Here is a 20,830-nt window from a genome sequence, read left to right as displayed (position 1 = left end):
AACTTTAATTATATTAAAAGTACGTACCGTATAGGTCTTTACATCTCTTCAGTTTTAACAATTGTTATTAAACAATTTTATTTCTGTAGTAATCATTGCAGGGTTAAATTATTTATTTCAAAATAAAATTTAAATCGTTCTCAATATTATTATTGATTTACATAATAAAATATAGTAACATTCATTTGATGGTGTTTTTATATGATATAGTAACTGGTGATTTACAGTGCTATGTTTCGCTTTTATTTCACACCCTTAGTTCCACATGGGATTTGTGGAGTAAGCTGTATTCATTTTTAAACCAGGGAGAAAATAAAACTTTCTATTATTCAATGAATTTTAGTCAGTTTTTTTATTAATATTCAACTCCCTACGTATACTAGTTATTAACAGTGCTAAATATTACTGTGTTGAAAATAAGAAAAGATTATTTATGTTACCTATAAATTGATGTAAAAGTAATAACTAGATAAATATAAAATTATTTACAGTATTTCATAGAAGAAAATAAAATGCATTTATTCTTAATGATCTGAATTTTTAATTTAATTACTGGAAAAATTTGAAATAATCTATGATAAGGTATATTAACGTTTGTCATCAGACTGCAATATTAATACGATTAAACAGAATTAAGCCGAGATAAACCGAAAAAAATGTTGAATCTTCTAGCAAAAAAAAAAGTTCACATTCTGTTCTGAAACGAAGAGAGAAAGTAATTGTAAGAAATGTCATAATAATGATATCTAAACTTCTAAGAGAAGTTAAAAAAAGCAACTTCAAACATGATTGTTTTTTAGGAAATGGAAGTAATTAGTTTTTAATCATAGAGAATTCGAATGTATAGACAAGGAATGATGTCATTTTTGAAAAAAACTTTAAATAATCTCCAGTTAAGCTAATGACAGAGCTGCTATGAACAAAAAAATTTTACAATGTTCTTTGTTTAAAAGTACGACATGAGTAGGTGACTTTCATGAATTGTTTCTTTTTTTACTCAGTAAAATTGATTAAAATTTTTTATTGTATAAAAAATGTTGCAGGATTTTATTACGATCTAGCATAATTATTACTATCACCGTCAATAATAGGGAATGATTAAGCTCGTATTATATTCGTGACATCATCGACAAAGGTCTTCGACAAACCAACAGTTTTTCCTGGAATTTCTAAAAAGATTGTGTGTATCTACACGGAAGAAACGACCTGAATTGTGGCGGCCCAAATGATGGGCCGCCCACACTACGCTCATACTCACTATTCGACCGATCTTGCAACTTGCGACTTCTTTTTATTTCCAGAGATGAAAAGGTAGCTCAAGGGAAACGTTGGCACGTAGGTGACTTTTAAGGTATAACAAGTGAAGAGTTCAGTTTGAACAAGTGTACTGGATGTAATAGAAAGTACTTTGAAAGTGATTGAAAGTGCTTTGAAGCGTCCTACAAAGACGTTTATTTTTTACTGTCGCATTACTGTTTCTTGAGAACGTTTTTTTATCAAATAAAAATACAAATCTATTCACTAGACTGATTTCATAAAGTTTTATATGAGCCTAAGCTTTGCACGGATTTTTATCAATCAAAAGCTGTTGTATCCACGTAGACTTTCTTTTTTTCTATAGTTACGGTTTTTGGAATTTTTGACGGTTTCATTTGCAATAACACTTTCTTTCCCGACTTTCTTTTTTAGGAACAACACAACAGAACTTCGTGAACTGAGATGTGCAAATAACAAAGTAAACAACGTACACATCACCGTAGACATACATTTTTATTATTCATATATAATTTTTATCCAGCAAGATATTTATTCTCTTATAATTTTTTTCCTTATTAATGCAATTAGACATTTTCATTGAAGGACGTTTATTTTTTAATATATGTAAGCCTGTGTTTCAGGCTATTTTTAGGTAAATTAATACCACTCCTCTATTTAGTATTCATAACTATATTATAATTCCTTTAGACCAAAAACATCATTGAAAAAGGACTCCTTTTTTTTAAAGAAAAAGGATTTTTTAAAGTTGTCATGTGTGTTATATAAGACAAAAATGTTCATCATAATTAAATTTCTTCGTCCAGCAGAATTCTCATTCATACTATTTATTTTTCTGTGACGGTTTTGCTTTAATCTTTACAAAATAATAAAGAAACAATGTTTTAATTTTTAACTTAAAAAAAGCTAAGTGATTTAATAAAAACTTATTTTTATCGTAGTTTATAATTTTTAAGATGACTCACTTTTGAAATAAGACAATTTCGGTTGGTCAGCGATAAAAATTTTTTTCACCAAGTTAAGCTTAAACAAATTATATTTTATATAAATTTATTTTATAAATTTAAATTTATAAATTATAATTTTATAATTTTTTATAGATTTATTTTATTTTATATAAACTATATTATTATATTTCTCATGTTTCTAGCACACCTCGATTTAATCTTCTAATGGGATTTCCTAATAATCTTTTGGGATTTTATTTAGAAGTTATTATTGCAGCCATAATTAGATTATAATCGCTGGTAATTTTATTAATACTTTGTTTCGAAAAATAACTTTAAATATTTGGGTAAGGTCGAGTAGAAACGTAAGTAGAGCATGAATTATAAGTCTTAGCAATTTTCCATGAAAGGGAAATACGAACTATCTTAATCAGCTAAGCAAATACTTAAATCTGACTACAAGTAAAAATTATTATTATAATTTTTTACGAAATATATTGACAATTATTTTCGCTTTGAAAAATGTCGGAAGAGCTTTTAAGTCGTTTCATGTAAGATTTTCCTTTTTGTGCCTAAAAGTTTGTCCCAACGTAAGTATAATTATATCTGTTTACTTTGAATTACGGTTCACCTAACAGAAATAAAGTCGGTTTGCATTATAAAGTAACTGGTCATCACCAGTCAGAAAAATATCCCAGTTTAGACAAATTAAGTTTTCATATATCAACAAGTTGTTGATATTAATTAATAATAGTTTAACTAATAAATAGATCATCTAATTTTCCATTCATAAATTTTGAATTTTGATAATTTCATCAGGTGTGTCTGTGGTGAAGGGAAAGTGAGGTTTGTGGCCGCTTTGCAACATTTGATTAGACTGTGTTTTTAAAAATCTAGCTACGTTTATTCAGGTTTTCCTTTTGCATATACTTTATTTTTTATTAAAAAAATAACAAGTATAACTCGTAAAATTAGGTCTTTTTTAAAAAACTTTTAATTTTAATTTTCTACAAAAAATATAAATTCTTACAGAAATAAGAAAATAATTACAGATTTTTTTTTTTAAATAATAGAATTAATGTTTTTAAAACGTGTAGTTAAAATAAAATACGCTCCAACTTTTATTTATATGAAAAATGTAATATATTCCAATTCAATTTAACAAAAAATGTTTATCATTATCATCAGTAAAAAGTGAAAGTGGAATATATACGTATCTTTTGTGAGAATTCACCAAAATATTCGCCTATTTAATCTTGATAGGATAAAACAGGATTATTGGTTTTTTACCCACACATTATGAGTTTCAGAACACGTTTTAGAAGATACAGATAATATTTTTACTCGATAGAATATTAATGCTTAAACGAGTTGAATTTTACAGTATGAATTTTATTTCGTGTGTCAGTTTTAACTACCACTTTAAAAAAAAAAAGAGGAATAAAATATATTGTAATGCAATATGTATTTCAGTCTAACAGAAACCATGACAAAGAGAGAAAAAGCGACTGAGTGATGAAGGGTAGGAGTGAGGTTTGATCTACTGGGATGAAATACAATAGCTGCCGTTCTTATGCAAATATCAATACAAGTAAATATTTTAAAAATTTATTGGAGACACGAGATCCATCAAATGGTATTAATTTCTATCTCTTCTCGTTTCATCTGTCTAACGTTTTATTTTGGGATACGTGAGAAATCAATAAATTAAATGTAACTCTACGCCAAAGAATTTTGTAATATTACATTTATCCAGGATAATTGAGGAACAACATACAACTTTAATTTTTTAAATTCAGGAATGTTTCTTTTTTTTTTTTTTTGTTCAGCATCAGAATTATTTCAGCTCTTTTAAAATTATATAATGAAACTTCAAAATCCCCATAAAACCTCTAACAGTTATTATTCCTTGCAGTATTCGTGTACAAATGCAATGAATTTTTAAACATCGAATGAAGTTGTTTAAATATAATATTGAAACGTAGAGATTTCATTCTATGTTTAAATATTACATATTTAACAACTATTACCTCTTCTATATCTACACTTTGCTATCCTATTCTTATTATCACGCACATTTAATTATTACTTTATATCATAAATATGAATTTACGTAAGATTTTCTATTAAATATGACTATAAACTGAATCTTTAAACTTGGCCTTAATTAACGGCCACGATCATACGGAGGCTTAATTATAGTCTCCGTAAAATTAGATTCACGAAAAAAATTTGTTTAATGTTGTGGTAATAAAATATTCAAGCATTTTTAACTGATTCCTTGACCTAAAGAGAGTTCTAGCGAACTGCTGATAATAAATACAATTAATATGCTTGAAAATATAGGATTTAAATATACACACTGATAAAAACGCCAAATTATTTGTACACGAATAATTCCTGCATTTATTTTTCGGCTTAGTATCGCTGTGAAGAAAATATAACCTTTACATTAACTTATTCATGCATTACATTTTTTTCAAATAATTATATCAGAAAGTTAAAGTTTTAATGCATATTTTTTTATCTTTCCTTTCAATCAAAATTGAAAATTCAAACCACTAAGGGAGGCATGCATAAGTCTGCAACTATGCCTGTCACTATACTAGAAAGGTGACATTTATACGTATAACTTGAAAGAAAAATCAAAAGACAGAATTCGTTAAAAAATTGCCATTCTAAAAACTAATTTTTCTTAAGTTGTATTTTATGCAAAATAAAGTTTGAAGAGATTCTTTAAGCTAACTAAAACCAGAATCAGCTTGATACCAGAGTAGTACCAGTCAGTACAATAAGGTCAAAGATATTTTATTTTTATATAAAAAAGTAACACTGAAAAAAAAAACATAAAAGATAAACGAATAGATTACATCAGTGTACTTTATCAAGTTATTGCAGTCGATTACACCAAAGAACAATCCTTTTTCTCATATTTGCTAGTTTGCAATGAATCACAGAAGTTATATATTTTGTACAATGTGATCTTTCTTGTATCGATTTCATTCATTGAATTCTACTTTATGTAAAGTTTTTTATGGACAATAAAAGAGTACTGACAAGCTTAAATGTGTATATATTTTTATAATACTCGTACAGGTCATTCTTTAGTATTATGCAAACACTTCAAAATTTTTCTACCGCATTTATTTTATTCATAATAAAACGACTACCGCAATGAAAAAATCTGATGTGGGTACTACATGACTTCATTGTACGCCAATTAAATTACAAATAAACATTTTTTTTTTAAATTAAAATTAAAATTTTTATTTCATAAATAACTTCTGATATTTTTTCATATTTTTTTTTTTAATATTGTTATTAAATTATTATTTATCGTAATTTTTTTTACACTCAGAGGTCAATAATTATTAATAAATCAATATATTTAGATTAAAAAACAAAACGTTAAAAAAAAGAAGATGATGTCTGATTTGAATCGATATGCCTTCCCCTTGTAAGAACCAAATATTTCATTACTTATACTTTTATTTGTCTATAACTCTAGAACCAATGAAAATAAGTTCCACTTATGAATATCGTTGAAAAGCTCTCAATGAGGGTTTATTAGTGCAGTTAACAAACGTCCCAAACCCAGATTTTATTGGGGATTTTGGACTTTTTGGACACTTTTGGTCCAGTCGATTGCATTCAAAAGGGAAGGTGCACAACTAGATGTTACAACAGTCCTAAATCCAAAATTTCAACATTCTATGGCTAATCATTTTTGAGTTATGCGAGATACATACGTAGGTACAAACGTCACGACGAAACTACTCTAAATAGATTCAGAGATGGTCAAAATGGATATTTCCGTTGAAATCTGGAAACTGAATTTTTTTGCGATCACAATACTTCCTTTACTTTGTACAAGGAAATAAAAAGAATTTTTTAAATAATAAATTATTAATTTAAAATTATTTACTGTGAAATAATTTGGTTAATGTACACTACATAACAGATCGGAATTTCATAAAACTTCTATATCGAGTTTATTTATCACTTACGAAATCGCCAGTTGTTTGTTTTTTAGTATTTATAAAGTGCTACAATATTAAAATGATTCTGATGAATTTCATTTGAGTCGGTGTTTTTTGGCGGTTTACCTGTTGTTCCTTCATTGTTTATGTCTTATTTTAAACACATATAAATTGTTTTCAAGAGATTTAAAAATTTAATATTTTTTAACTATATTTTTTTTAGTACCACACAATTTAATTTTCTAATAAATTACACTCATTGAAATAACAGTAATCGTAGATAATCTCCATTTTCTCTTCGTCATTTTCATGATTGCTCATTTTATTTTATTTTTTCAAATAAATTAAATCCATAGACCTTCACCTTAATTTATTCTTATCGTCACACCCCTACATCTGCCTGTTCTTAATAACATCATCTTTTTTTATTTCAGTTTTACATTTTATCTCAGGGTTAATGTTTTCATTCGTTATATTCTCCATTCCTTTTGTATATTATCTAGTAGTACTATCATCAGTGTATGTTATGAAAATAACTGTAACGCCTTCCATTTCAAATAAACCTTTAAACCTTCATAAAATTCTTTCGTCAGGATTTCAAATAATACATTAAGTATGTTAGGATAGAGTGAGAATTTCTTTTATCACTTCTCTTTTTGTGTTCAATGTGTTGTGTTTTTTTAATATTAGCATATTTAGTAGAAAAATGTAGTGAATATTAATTAATTAGAAAAATTATTATCTTTTTATAAATTAGAATGTTAATTTATTAATTTATTCACAAAGTAAATAATTTAATTTAATTTCATTGTCATATTGCTGTTTATGTTGTCCTTGTAATACGGATATAATCTTTATTACCATATATTATTTATATTTTCTCATAAAATTCATATCATATCATAAAATTTATAAATTATAAATAGTATATATTTTATCATATATTATATCCTAAATGATACTTATTATACTTATTTAAAGCATCTAGAATAAAAAACAGTAATATTTATTAGAATTCAGATGTAAAATTATACAATTTTATGTTTCAGCACCGGAGGTTAAAATTACGGATGAGGTACGTCATGAGGTTAGAGAAAGGTATTACAAAGCTGGTAGTGCGGTAGAGCTGACATGTCATGCAGTTCAAGTCCTGATGGAGGGACCTGGTGAGGAAATTACCTGGTGGAGAGGAGACTCACCGCTGCTCACTGGTTTCAGGTAATTAATTACTACCTTAATCAGTATAATTTATAGAAAGTGATTAATTATTTTTGTAACGTTTTCAATTAGCCGTAATACTACTGTCATTTCTCTACTTGTAAAATTAATGTAAAAACCCTTGTTCTTGATTTATTTAAAAAAATAAATAAACACAAAACAAAAGGAAAATCTTATTCCTATAAATAAATTAACAATAGCATTTAGTTTCTTCCATCAATTTTTCATCCGATAATTTTGTGTTAATGCTTCCCTAACTTTTAAATAGTTAGACTGCTTAAGCGATTAATTTTGTACACCAAGTTGCTGACTGAAACTACCAATTAATCGGTACACAAATACCTTTTCTTTTGATAATTATTCCAGAGATCAGATCAGTAGAGGAGTATTTTTGTATAAATATCTGCATACTATAAACCGCATTATATTGATTTTTTTGTTGTGTTAGCTAAAAAAATTGACATTCCATTCACAACATTTCATTTAAGTTAAAATCTAAATTATTTAACAAACATTTGTGTTCAAATTCTATATTTTTTACCTAAAAACTTCATAAGTTACTAACCATTATGTCACGGTTTTTTCTTTTATTTTATTTTGTTGTCGATTAACAATTTACTTGAAATTTTATTTCGTGTTTTAGTTATACAAGTTCTTTTTTAATAAATCAAATTTTATGAATTGTAGTTAATGATAAATAAATATTTACGATTTAATAAGAAATAAGAAATATTTACGATACTGTAATAAGTTTGGAACGACATTTTTATTTATAATCAATTATGTCAAGTTTTTTTGTTCCAAATTTACACCATATAGAGAGAGACCTTAAGTAAGTTTCATCATACGTAAACATTTGAAAGGAATTTTCCATCGAAACTGCACAGTAATAACAAACTAGTATTATTACTTGTACGGAAAGTTCATACAATTTAAACTTTGAAAATAGGTTCATCAGTAACATAAAAAGTCAAACAATATCCAGAAATCAAAAAAGGAGGAAGAGATAAGCACTAGAAAGAAATGAAACGTAAAGTAAGCGAAAAAAACAGAACTAGAGAATATTAAATAAAATAGATAGATTACCATAAATGGATTTGTGGTAATCCAACTCAGTGGATGGATTACCATAAATCACACAGTCAGTAATGTCTAGCAGGTGCAGAATTTTAACCTTCTAACGTCCTCTCCATTATTTAGGAGGTTCATGGCCAAGTGGTTCACGTGATTGTTCAGGCGCAGTTCACATCCAGAAGTGAAGTGTTTTACTTCTTCCCGGAAACAGCGTAATTCCAAATATTCATAGATTTAACTATTTCTCGCAAACCTCTGTGATACACCTCACTCAATGTTCTAGAACCGCTGCAAAATTACGATGTTGCTTTTACTTTTTGGATCCCATAGTTCATCATGACCCATAAGGGAAAACACCATCCAGGTGACGGTTTCCCTCGCCACGCCACCCCCTCCACACCTAACCCTTATGGGCTTTACCGGAGGTCATCTTCACTACCTCAGCAATGACATCTTTCAGTCTAGCCTCAGCCAGGATGCAACCGATTCAAATGCCACAAGCGATGACTTTCTAAAAACGAAGGAAATGAAATCGGTTTCAGGACTGTTTTGTACAATAATATCTCATTAAATAATGATAAGTGGGACTTCCTACACTGCAATCAATTCATTTCCTTAAGCTTGAAGTTTAATTAAATCAAAATGAAGATAAAATACGCAGTGCAATAGTAGGTTGTTTATTATTTCCTAATTGCCAAAGTAGTAATAATTTTTTTACTATAAAAACTATCTTTTGATCATTGTGCTAGTTAAGTTTCATCGTTATTCACATAAAATTTTAAATTTTCATGATAGTAAATTATAGTGAAAATTTTATTTTAAGAGTCGTTACCGTAACTATATTAACTTATCTAAATTATTATTTAGTTAGTTGTTAAATATGCAAATACATACTCAGCATTTTATAAAATATTTTATAACCTAATTATACAATAAATTTAAATCTGTTATGATAATATTTTTAATTAAAGTCGAATCGTCATAAAAGTAGGACATTATACTTCAGCTGAATTGCTAAGATTGTTGATCTGAGCGTGAGCACTTGTTACTAAACATCTTTCCGACTAAAATCTACAGAACATTTGTGTAATGCTAAAAACATGATTTTAAAAATTACGGTAATACAAAATGCATATACACGTTACTAAACTGATTCAATAGCAGCTTTACAGTGTTTCTTGTACTAGTAAACTTTAAAGTATTTTCATCGTTTAGCCATTTAATAAAATAGCATCCTGACCCTGATATGGAATCGGTATAGTACCTTGTACTATACCGGTCGACACACAACCGCCTCTGTTCCTCGTCTTGATGGGTTTTACCGGTGATCATCTTTTTAACCCTCTAAACCTGATAACATAACGCAGTCAACAGTTTGTCTGTCAGGATGGCACTGATTCAAATTCCTTGGCAGAAACTTCCATCGGTATATTTACACAACTTACTATCGACTTTATATGGCCTCTTCCAACCACGACCCTCTAACATAACTCACAACCCTAAACTATCAGATTAACTGATTCGCAGAAGCGCAATCCGCTAACAACAAAGATTTCATACAAAATCTCTTTCTATAATAACTTCAATTAAACTATGAATTTAGATGATTACTAGATTGAGTCTTTAAACACCAAAATTACAATCCGCATACCAAAATAACAACTTTTAATAGCAGCAACGACAATTTTGTCCTAAAATTAAATTTAATCAAAGTTCTCTTAATTTACTTAAAAATCAAGTTACAAAAGCAAGTTACTTAAAAATCAAGATCAAAAATTTAATAAGCTTCGAATGAAAACATACCCTATCTCTCTCTGCTCTGGTCCGCTTTCAGGAGCGAAGTCAATGCCTACACCCTCCCACACCGCAGCTCCATCACATAGTTGTTACTATGTGACAACTATGTGATGGCAAGTGCAAGCAATTATGAAAGCCCTGATTACGGTCTGAAAAGATCGCAGGCACGACTAGTGCGTGTCCTACTTGGACGAACCCTTGCTTTTTACAGGGTACTTACACCAGCAGCCGTTGATTTTCTTTAATCCACGAAATTAAAGTTATTTTAATTTTCCACAATACCTGCAGTTTTCATAGTTCCTTCATTCTTACCAATTAGAATTTTCGTATATATATATATATATATATATATATATATATATATATATATATATATATATATATATGTATATAAACAAATATTGTTTTACAAGAATAAATGCGTTAAGACTGGTTATACTATTGAAAATTAAAACTACAACAAATGGTAATAATTTTTTTTTATATAAAGCTATAACTTATTAACGTTAAGCTAAAAATTTTTTATATTTTTTTGTGCTACTGTATTTCATTCAATAAAAGGATATATAAATGACTACATCCCCACACTTAATTTACTTATCAGATGATGCACTCTTTCATAAAGGAATTATAATTTGTACATAAATATTTTGTATAGTATATTAAGTATATTTGATTTTTCTGTAATTATAGTAACTACATTTTTAAATTATATTTATAAAAAAAATTTCAAAAATAAAAATTTCCGAATATACTTAAGAGTTTTCTACTTGTGACCGCCAAAATGCAACTACAGCAGACTTTTTCCTAGAACTAAATGAATGATTTTTGTTCTAGGAACTGTCTTTAAGTAATTTATCATCATTTGCAGTAATTTATCATCGTTTACTTACCGTTGGGAATTTTGTTAATCCTAATTTTATGTGTAATGCTTAAAAAAAACTTAAAATGATACCTCTCTAAAATAAACTTATGTGTATTCCAAACTAAATGTAAATAATTAACAAACTATTTATTTTAGCCTAGAAATTTTTTTATTCAATGAAATTAGTATCATCATTTCAAGTTTATATAATATACACAAAAATTCAATTTTAGGTAAGATATGTAATTTTAATGAAGTTAGCAAATTTTCGATCAATTTAACTGTTGATCTATTTATAGATACACATATGAATGTAATCTTTTTGCATTTACTCTAAAATATAATTTAGAACCCTACTCTTTTGAACAAAATTAGAAATAGTTTTAAAATCATATCGTTAATTTCACTCATATTATTTTGTCGATTAGGCGACTAAAAACCCTTAAATTTATTTATGATGAAATAAACTGATCTTAAAATTTCAGTAAGTTTCAAGATCATAAATTTATTTACTATAACAGTGGTTTGATTATTCTCATTTAATAACATCTTAATATAAATTTAAGGATAAATAAACAAAATTTATGATGCTGTGAGAGAATTAAATTATTTTAAGTTATGATAATTACTAAACTAAAATAATATTCTTGTATGGATATTAGAAGTTTATTCATTATATACCGTAAGGTACTCGTATTACACTTAAAAAGTTGTATTACTATTATTAGTACTATAATTACGAGAAGCTACTAGCTTCCATTGAGGCCGTGTTACCAATAACAATAAATTTATTCACAGTTCTTCCCCCATTTTACACGACTTCAAACTTATTAAGAAAGTTTTCTCGCTTAGTATAACAATTTATACATATATACGCGGATATAAGACAAAATTCACAGCAAATATTAAAATTCTGATAAAGTTGTTTCACACACGGTGTGGTATTGCAAACTCTTGCAACACACATTGGTGATAATATTAAACAAAATGAAATTCTGTTGAAAAGTAATACTTCTACAACTGCCACAAAGATTTCTAATAAGGAGAAAATATAACCGTGTGATATGACATTCCTATATTTTAACAATGGGACGTAATTGTGTTTTTGTTACAAAACAATTTTTATTAAAATAACATTTAACAATTTTTTTGCGTATAATTGTATTTATTTTTATTTTTCAATATTTACTACATCTCAAAATCTTAATATTTATTTTATACTTATTCCAACTTCTTTTTTATTTTAGGGATTATCTTTTTCACTTTGTTCTTGTTGAGTGGTAAATTACTAACTCTTATAATAATTCTTATTTCTTACAAAATTGTCCCATCTGTAGTTTCTTCTAAAAAATTCCAGCCACTAGTATAAATTTTGAATCGTATGCGAATAAATTAATCTGATCATTTATAAAATCAAAAATAATTTTTCCAATGAACTAGATTTAAAGCATTGAAAAAAACATCTGATGTGGGCACCATAAAACTTCCTTGTACGCTTATTAAATTACATATACGCATTTTTTTTTTAAAATGAAAGATACATAAAATTTTATTTCATTAATAACTTATGATAATTTTTAATATTTTCTTTTTTTATTGTTATTATTGAATTACATTATTTATAGTATTTTTTTACAATCGGAGGTTAATAATTAACACTAAATCAATATGTTCAAATTAAAAAAAGGGTTAAAAAAAGAAGATTCGAAACGATGTAAAATCCAAATATTTTATTAATTAAAATTTATTTTGTTATAACTCTGGAACCAATGAAAATAAGTACCACTTATGACAAATCACTGAAAAACCTTCAATAAGGGCTTATTACTGCACTTAAGAAAAAGTTGAAAATTCAATTTTTTTTTTAGATTTTGGGCTTTTTTGGACACTTTGGTTCAGTTGATTGCAATCAAAAGTGCAGGTGCACAACTAGATTTTACAGCAGTCCTTAATCCAAAATTTCAATTTCCTACGGCTAATCGTTTTTGAGTTATGAGAGATACATACGTATGTACATAAATAAATTCATACAGACATCATCACGCCGAAATAGTCAAAATGGATTCAGGTACGGTCAAAATGGATATTTCCGTTGAAATCTGAAAACTGAATTTTTTGCGATCACAAAATTTCCTTTACTTCGTACAAGAAAGTAAAACTGAAGAAAAAAATTGTTTAAACAAAATTTATACTTTTAGGTCTAAAATGGTTTAATATGTTAAATTTTCCTTTTACAAAATTTTATGTTTTCTTTTTACGAACATTTAACATAAGAACCCTAGATAATATTCAAATTAACTAGTACTTACACTCACTTTAGAATGGATCCCAATGTTATGGTTAATAATTAATTTAAATTAGTAGATTAATTTAGAGAAAAGTTCTTGAATAAAATTTAAAAAGTGACAATATAAAATTTTAATTTTAATTTAAATTATAATATGATCTTAACACATCTAAATTATTTACTATCATAATATATATCAAATTTATAAAATAATTTACGACTTGCAAAAATTGTTCCATTTTTGAAAGATTAAAAGTAATAATTTTATTTATAAATATTAAAAATTATTCTTTATGAAAATTGCAGTGAAAACTGTATTTGTAGGAGATTTTCTAAGAACTAATTACATAACATCCTTTTCAGAGGTTCCAGTGACATATTTGGTAATAGTAATTAATTATTAATTTGAAATTTTTATAAAATTTGGTGTATTTATAAATTTCATATTTTTCAATCGGGCTGAAATTTTATTTTTATTTGCTGTGCTGTAGTTAATGTCCTATGCGCTATATCCAATACGCTACGCCGTTGTCTTTGTAGACACTCTTTCTACGATAACAAAGTTATTTGTAAAGATCATGATGTTGTTTTGCGTACTTATATGAATGACATCACCCTTATACATGAATGACATGGTCCTGTCTGTCCGATGCAATATTTAGAGTAATCACTATATCTAATTCTGTATACTCTGTTAAGTGAGTTTATTACTGTGGGTTTTGTTAATTTTCAATATGATCTTTAGAAGTATCAACTACAAATTATAATGGATATATTACATCCACGTTCATTCACAAATACAAAAAAAATTCAGATCTGTGTACAGCACACCTGTAACAAGAAACATATAAAAAGACATTATTTTCATCATAAAAACTTCACACATGGTGCATAAAAATAAAGATTTCACCACAAGTGAATAAAATGGAATTTACATTCACACTGATCATTACAAAAATAACATACTGACAACGGTCGAACTTAATTTCACATTTATTAGCTTACTTAGGGGTTTCCCAATCATTTATGTCAAGCGTTATTGAAACCATATAGCTCCACTGGAAATGCTATAAAATTGGCCTATTTAATTATAGGTTAATTATAACTACAGGCGTGCTATATAATTGAAAGATCTTCTGGAAGTACAGTTTTGACATAATTTTAAAAATGAACATAAAATTAAAATAATTAATAATTGTTATCACGGTTTTTTTGTACTGAACAACCATTTTATTTATTTATTGTCGGGAATTAAGATTATGTTACACTGTACAGCAATGTTAAAATAATTAATTTGATTCACAGCTGTGCTTTATTCTATTCAGACACACAACGCTCTTTCTTTATATTTTAAGCATAAACGGTTTAGAATTTTTTATGTTGGTATTATTATTGTTATAAGTTTTTTACTAAATACTATGCTATATAAGTTGAAGCTTATTCGTAGGAATATGTGAGGTAGAACTTTGTTAACATATGAAAAATTTCAAGCCTGATCGGGATTCAATTCTGATGCCTTCACGATAAAAGGATAAGAAGCTACCACTTTGCGATTGAGAGTGGCAGTACCTCTACTACCTTCATACTCAGAAATAAAAATTAAATCGTGACAAAATAATTTTTTCATTCGTTTACATGTTATAAAACTGAAATTTCTTTCCAATACGGAATTTATAATACAACATTGTAATTTATAATTTTAGCTACAAGAAAAATAATAACTTTCTGACATTTTCTAGTTTTTTATTTATTCATTTTTACTTCCTTTTACGAAGTAAACAAGTATTGTGATCGCGAAAAATTTCGGTTTTCAGATTTCAACGGAAATATCTATTTTGACCATCCCTGAATCCATTTTGACTAGTTTCGGCGTGACGTCTGTACGAACATATGTTTGTATGTATTACGCATAACTCAAAAACAATTAGCAGTAGGATGTTGACATTTTTTATTTAGGATTGCTTTAACATCTAGTTGAGCACCTCCCTACTTGATTGCAATCGACTGAACCAAAAGTATTCAGAGAAACCCAAAATCTAAAAATATGTGAATTTTGGACTTCTTCTTAACTACAGTAATAAGCCTTCACTGAGAGTTTACAATGATATATCCTAAGGGGTACTTATATTCATTGGTTCAAGAGTTATAGCCAAATAAAATTTTAATTACTAAAATATTTGGATCTTACAACAGCACATCCTTTCGAATCGACTTCATCTCCTTTTTGTCTTTTTTAAATATATTGATTATTTATATATTATTAAACTGTATTATTAATTATTAATGTTTTTAAACTGTAGATAATATTTGTAATAAAATGCTACAAAACGACACAAAAATTCAAACAAAAATACTACTTATATATAATAATTTATACTACTTATACTATTTTATAAAAAGGAAGAGGGTGTTTTTGTTTGAGATAAACAAAAAAACTACCCGATCTACGCAACTAAAATTTTATCTATGTTTCTTGGCATAACTAAGAAGATTTTTGGATATATTTCATCTCTAAAATATATATATATTTATATAACGTAATAGTAGAGATTCTCCAGTTGATGCACAAACTATAATTAATTGTGAACTCTGAGTGTCTATCACTGCGTGAGATCGGTTTGAACTGACCGACTACGAACATCTAAAAATAAATTTCTATATTGTTTGAGTTTCATTCCGACTTTCAAGGGTTAAAATTGATTTTTAATTTTTTTTTTGAAATCCTATTTTTTTTTAATTACTTGGTAACAAATGAAGAAATCAACCCAATTTTTGTGATTGTAGTCGTCATGTCAACAAACCAATTTCTAAATTTTTGCAATTCGACCTTGAAAGAGGATGAAGAAAGATAAACAAAATCGTGAACAATGATTTAAAATTTTCCCAATCCCAACTACAGTAAACGACATTTTCACTAGATTTGGGCTTGCAAATACCCTCAGATAAATATTTAAAAACCATTTTCAGGTTTTTTAATTCTGATTTTTTTTAAGCGGTGCGATGGTATACATACGGCTGTGGCTCAACCAACACAGCCAGTATCATCGTTACTAGTTTGTATGACTGGCTGCACCTGCCTCCGGTTACTTGACTAATGTACATAAAATAAAAAAATTGACCGCTACGGGAAACGCAAGTAACCAAATAGCGCGGGCGAAGCTGCGACGGGAAGCTAATATGTTATAATTAAAATAAAACAACATGAATTAATTTTTTGTTATCAGGTTTAAAAGCTATTTGTTTTTTCATCATAAATCTATCTTTTAAATTTGCAACCTATTTAAATAGTTCCTGTAGTTCCTAATAGAAACTTCCTGTTTCTTTATACACAGATTTCTAGTAACTTTTTCTCCATTTATTTGGCTTCCATGAAATTAATAACATTCTGTACTTTGCTACAAACTACTGTTTTGATGATACTAATACTACTACTATTATACTATAATATAAGTATATAAACTTTTAATAATTTATTCAGGTTTTAATATGAGTAAACCATTCCTACTTTGTATTTTAAACAATAGTTAGTAACATTCCAAGGTCTTTTCTTTTCTTTTTTTTATTTTGCTTTTACATATTTTTATAAATTATAAAACTCAAACGAGTACATTTAGGAATTGGGTATATACACTTTCTGTAATTAACAAAAAATGAGAAATGGAGAAAAACATTTTCTCTTTGCCAAAATGTAATTTTTACTAGAAGTAATAAGAACAAAAAAGAGTAATATACTTTTAACGTTTGCTAAAGGATGCATATTTAACTATTTTACATACAATTTGAATTTATATTCAGATGAAACGCAATTTTATCAGTTTAATACAAATCATTTTTCGAATTTTTGGTATTTGAATCTGTTTAACACATGCAGTATTAATGATAAATAATAATAATAATAATAATCAATCAGAATTAATAAATTATTGCATTAAATTGGTTCACCATAATTTGTATTGATAATTCATTTAATACACTATTAAAAAAGGATTGAATTGATATGTTTGTACTGATATGATAGTTTGCAAATAGAGTACACTAAGCTCACTCATGGATATCTGATGACTCAGACTGATGCACCTGATTGTGCTTACTGGAACTGCCAACTAACGGTGAACCACATTTTTTTCTGGACTATGTCTGTTACGTGTAACTGTGTCGGAAGTTTAAATTAGGGCCTAACATACAAAATATCTTACGAAAAAATGTTCGGATGTTGTCTGACCTTTTGCGATTTCTTAATACCGTGCATCTGGGACCAGATAATTGATTAAAACTATATGTTTAATGCCTTTTGAGGTTTGGCAATTTTATTGTTTTATGTTAGATCTTTAATATTATTTTTATTTCTAACTTAGCATTCCGCATAGGCGTTTTACATAGTTCAATTTTTTAGGTAAATTTTAACTGTTAACTTTTAACCATATACTATGGTAATTTTGTGTTTGGGCGGTGATAACAACACATCGTAGTGCGCCCACGAAAAAAAAAATTTATCGATGTATTTATCAGATAATAAAGGAATAGCTGCTATATAAAAAGTAATAAAACGCGGTGAGGTCAGAAACATCTGTATGTTTTAAAAACTGCGATTGTTATAAATGAAAGGTTGTAAAGCTAAGATTTTTTAAAAGATTTTGAAAGAATTACGATAAAATCAAAGGTTTTCATAATCATAAATAACAGAACGAATGTTTTTATTAAAGTGTGTTCAGACAATTAATGAAAGTAATTGTACAATACATCGTTATACTGTACGTATACCTAGTTATACTGTAGAGTTATTTCTGATAACTTCAAGCAGTAAATTTTATGTGCAGCCTCTGAATAGACTAAAATAATTTCCCAGATTGTTAAATAGATGAAGTCTCATTAGATTAAACCAAATTTATTCAGTTGTACAGTCCACACAGGTGTCGGAATTCTCAACATAAACTTAATATCAGCGTCGTAGTTATTCCAGCAGAACCAAAAATGAGAAAGAAAGGGTCAACAATAAGGAAATCGACTAGGTGATGAGAGAGGACGATTTACATTTATTTATCCCTGCGTGTCCTACTCGTCCCTGGAAGTAAATATATTTATGATTCATTGGTGGTGATGTTTTCTCTAACTAAAAGAATATTAAATACTTCTTCAAACACCAGCTGCTGTTTCGCATATATTCCATCGAAAGATTAGTGTACTTTTACCCAGATAACATGATCATATTGTCGGTCTCCATCATATTGTATGGTATTGTGGCGCGAGTGGTAGCATCTCGGCCTTTCATCCAGAGGTTCCGTGTTTAAATCCCGATCAGGCGTGGCATTTTCATACGCTACATTTGTCATTCATCTCATCCTCTGAAGCAATACCTAACGGTAGTCCCGAGGTTTATAAAAAAAGCACGACCATTGATTTTCAATTTTGTGTTTTTCAGCTTGTGTATAAGCTGCAAACGAATTAATTTTTCTTTATAAACTGAAAAGCCGTCTGAGATCAGGAACAGAGTTCCTGAAAGAACAGTATTGCCAATCTTTAAAATTTAATAGCATGTAGAAATATCTATCCGAACTATATCCGCTCAAACAACCTTTCATTATTATTGATTCACGTTATAATATAGGAATTAAGATTCTAAGAAAATAAGAGAAATATATTCTTGCAAAAAATGGTATGCGGTACAATAACAAAAATAAATTATTAGTATATTAATTATTTAAGCAAAGGATACTGTTAAAGAATATAGAGTAGAGTATAAAAATTTGTTACTTTAACTGAGATTTGAACCTGAACCTTCATGAATAAAAACAGAATTAGTAGTAGTTATCAATACCCCACGGAGATCGAATATTGCTAAGGAAATCATGTGATATGTGAAAAAATAATCAGAAGGAAGAGTCCTAATGACAGATTTCATGTGATTATCATTGTTAGCTTGTAACAGAATTATCTCTGGCTAAAGATTAAACATTTTTTATGCTTTTGATAGAAAACAACATTAACAAAAAAAAGGGCAATTTGTTTTTCTGCAGAAGTCCAGTTAATGTAATTTAATTATAATTGATGAACCTACAGTTATGTACAAAACACTAACGCTTTTATTTTAATTCACAAAAAAAAAAGAAGTAATTTCAGACATTAAGATATTTTTGTTCTCAACAAACTTCGCTATGATCACCGAATTTTACTTTTGCAATCGAATACTTTAACAAATTGGATTCAAAAAGTATTCGATTCTAACATATTATAATAGATTAAAATTTAATGATGTTTCACAATTTTTTCTCTGGGAAATATTTTAAATATTTATATTACTTGTAATTTTTAGGTCAAGGTTTGCATTTCAATCACAAATAGTTGTACATTGTGAGTTGTTTATAATAGTACAACAAAACAAAATCTATATACAAACACACATACACAAACGCTCATTCACATACACTCAAACACACTCACGTACGTAGACACACTTAAATATTACTACGGACGAGATTAATTTTGTAGTGAGCGTCATTTATTAAGCCTAACCAAAATGATACCCTTTCGGATGAAAAGCACACCATGGAAATTTCAGAATGTTTTTCTCAAACTATCAAACTAAGTTTTCATCATACTGAACTAAAACCAAACTATTCCATATAATGTAAAAATCAAGACAAAGAGTATAATTTTATTAAAAAAAAAGCGCATAATGAATCAAAATAAAATTTTTATACACTTTTATACCACTTTTATACCAAAAAAATAAGTAAACAATTAATAACAGAAACTCCTTTTGATTCGTGTAAGGCTAAAAAAGAATTCCAAAAAATGTTTACTATTGTTGTAAATACAATCATATATTCTTTGGTACATATCTTTCACTGCTTAAACTAATGCGATGAGTAATATTCAAGGTAATTCTTACTCCAGCCATCATTTTTATGAAGCATGCTGAGTTTGGTGTAATTTATCTTTTAATAGCCTTACTGATAATAGTCAACAGATGAAAAATTTAGGACTCTAGCTGGCCACGCATACGATCCATTTTTAAAAATCCATTTGCCTGGAAAGACAATATTTAAAGGTTTGGATGCTTCCTCATTCTTGTATACGGGTGCTGCATCTTGCTGAAACATTAATTTCATATCCTGAACAGTTCACATTCAAGATAGTTCGCTTCTGTCAAATACGTTGTTTTGTTGATTTTTATAAATGAATTTCACAAATACTGTTAAACTGGATACCTTAGCTGTACATCTTCTCAATAGTAAAGACTACTATAACAGTTTACACTACGAAGAAAAACATTTAAACATGTAAGCGCCTAATCGCAAAGATTTAAAAAATAACTAATAATCTGATTTTTACAGATCGTAGATAGAAAAGGATTTTGTAATAATAAAGTTCTAAGAAAATAAATTGA

At 27.7% G+C, this 20,830-nt stretch overlaps 1 protein-coding gene across 1 annotated transcript in view; it reads left to right on the top strand.

Annotated features, from left to right (window-relative positions):
- The window catches only part of LOC142320978 (zwei Ig domain protein zig-8-like), a 327,902-nt gene that overhangs the window by 275,286 nt on the left and 31,786 nt on the right, over positions 1-20,830 (top strand). The window contains exon 5 of the mRNA XM_075358976.1: positions 7,252-7,420. Coding sequence (XP_075215091.1) covers positions 7,252-7,420 — 169 coding nt within the window. The remainder of the gene's footprint in view (positions 1-7,251; positions 7,421-20,830) is intronic.

The sequence above is a fragment of the Lycorma delicatula genome, chromosome 3, assembly GCF_047948215.1.
Source record: "Lycorma delicatula isolate Av1 chromosome 3, ASM4794821v1, whole genome shotgun sequence".
Lineage (NCBI taxonomy): Eukaryota > Metazoa > Arthropoda > Insecta > Hemiptera > Fulgoridae > Lycorma > Lycorma delicatula.
The sequence above is the reverse complement of the archived record's forward strand: the minus strand, read 5'-3'. Positions and strand labels throughout refer to the sequence as shown.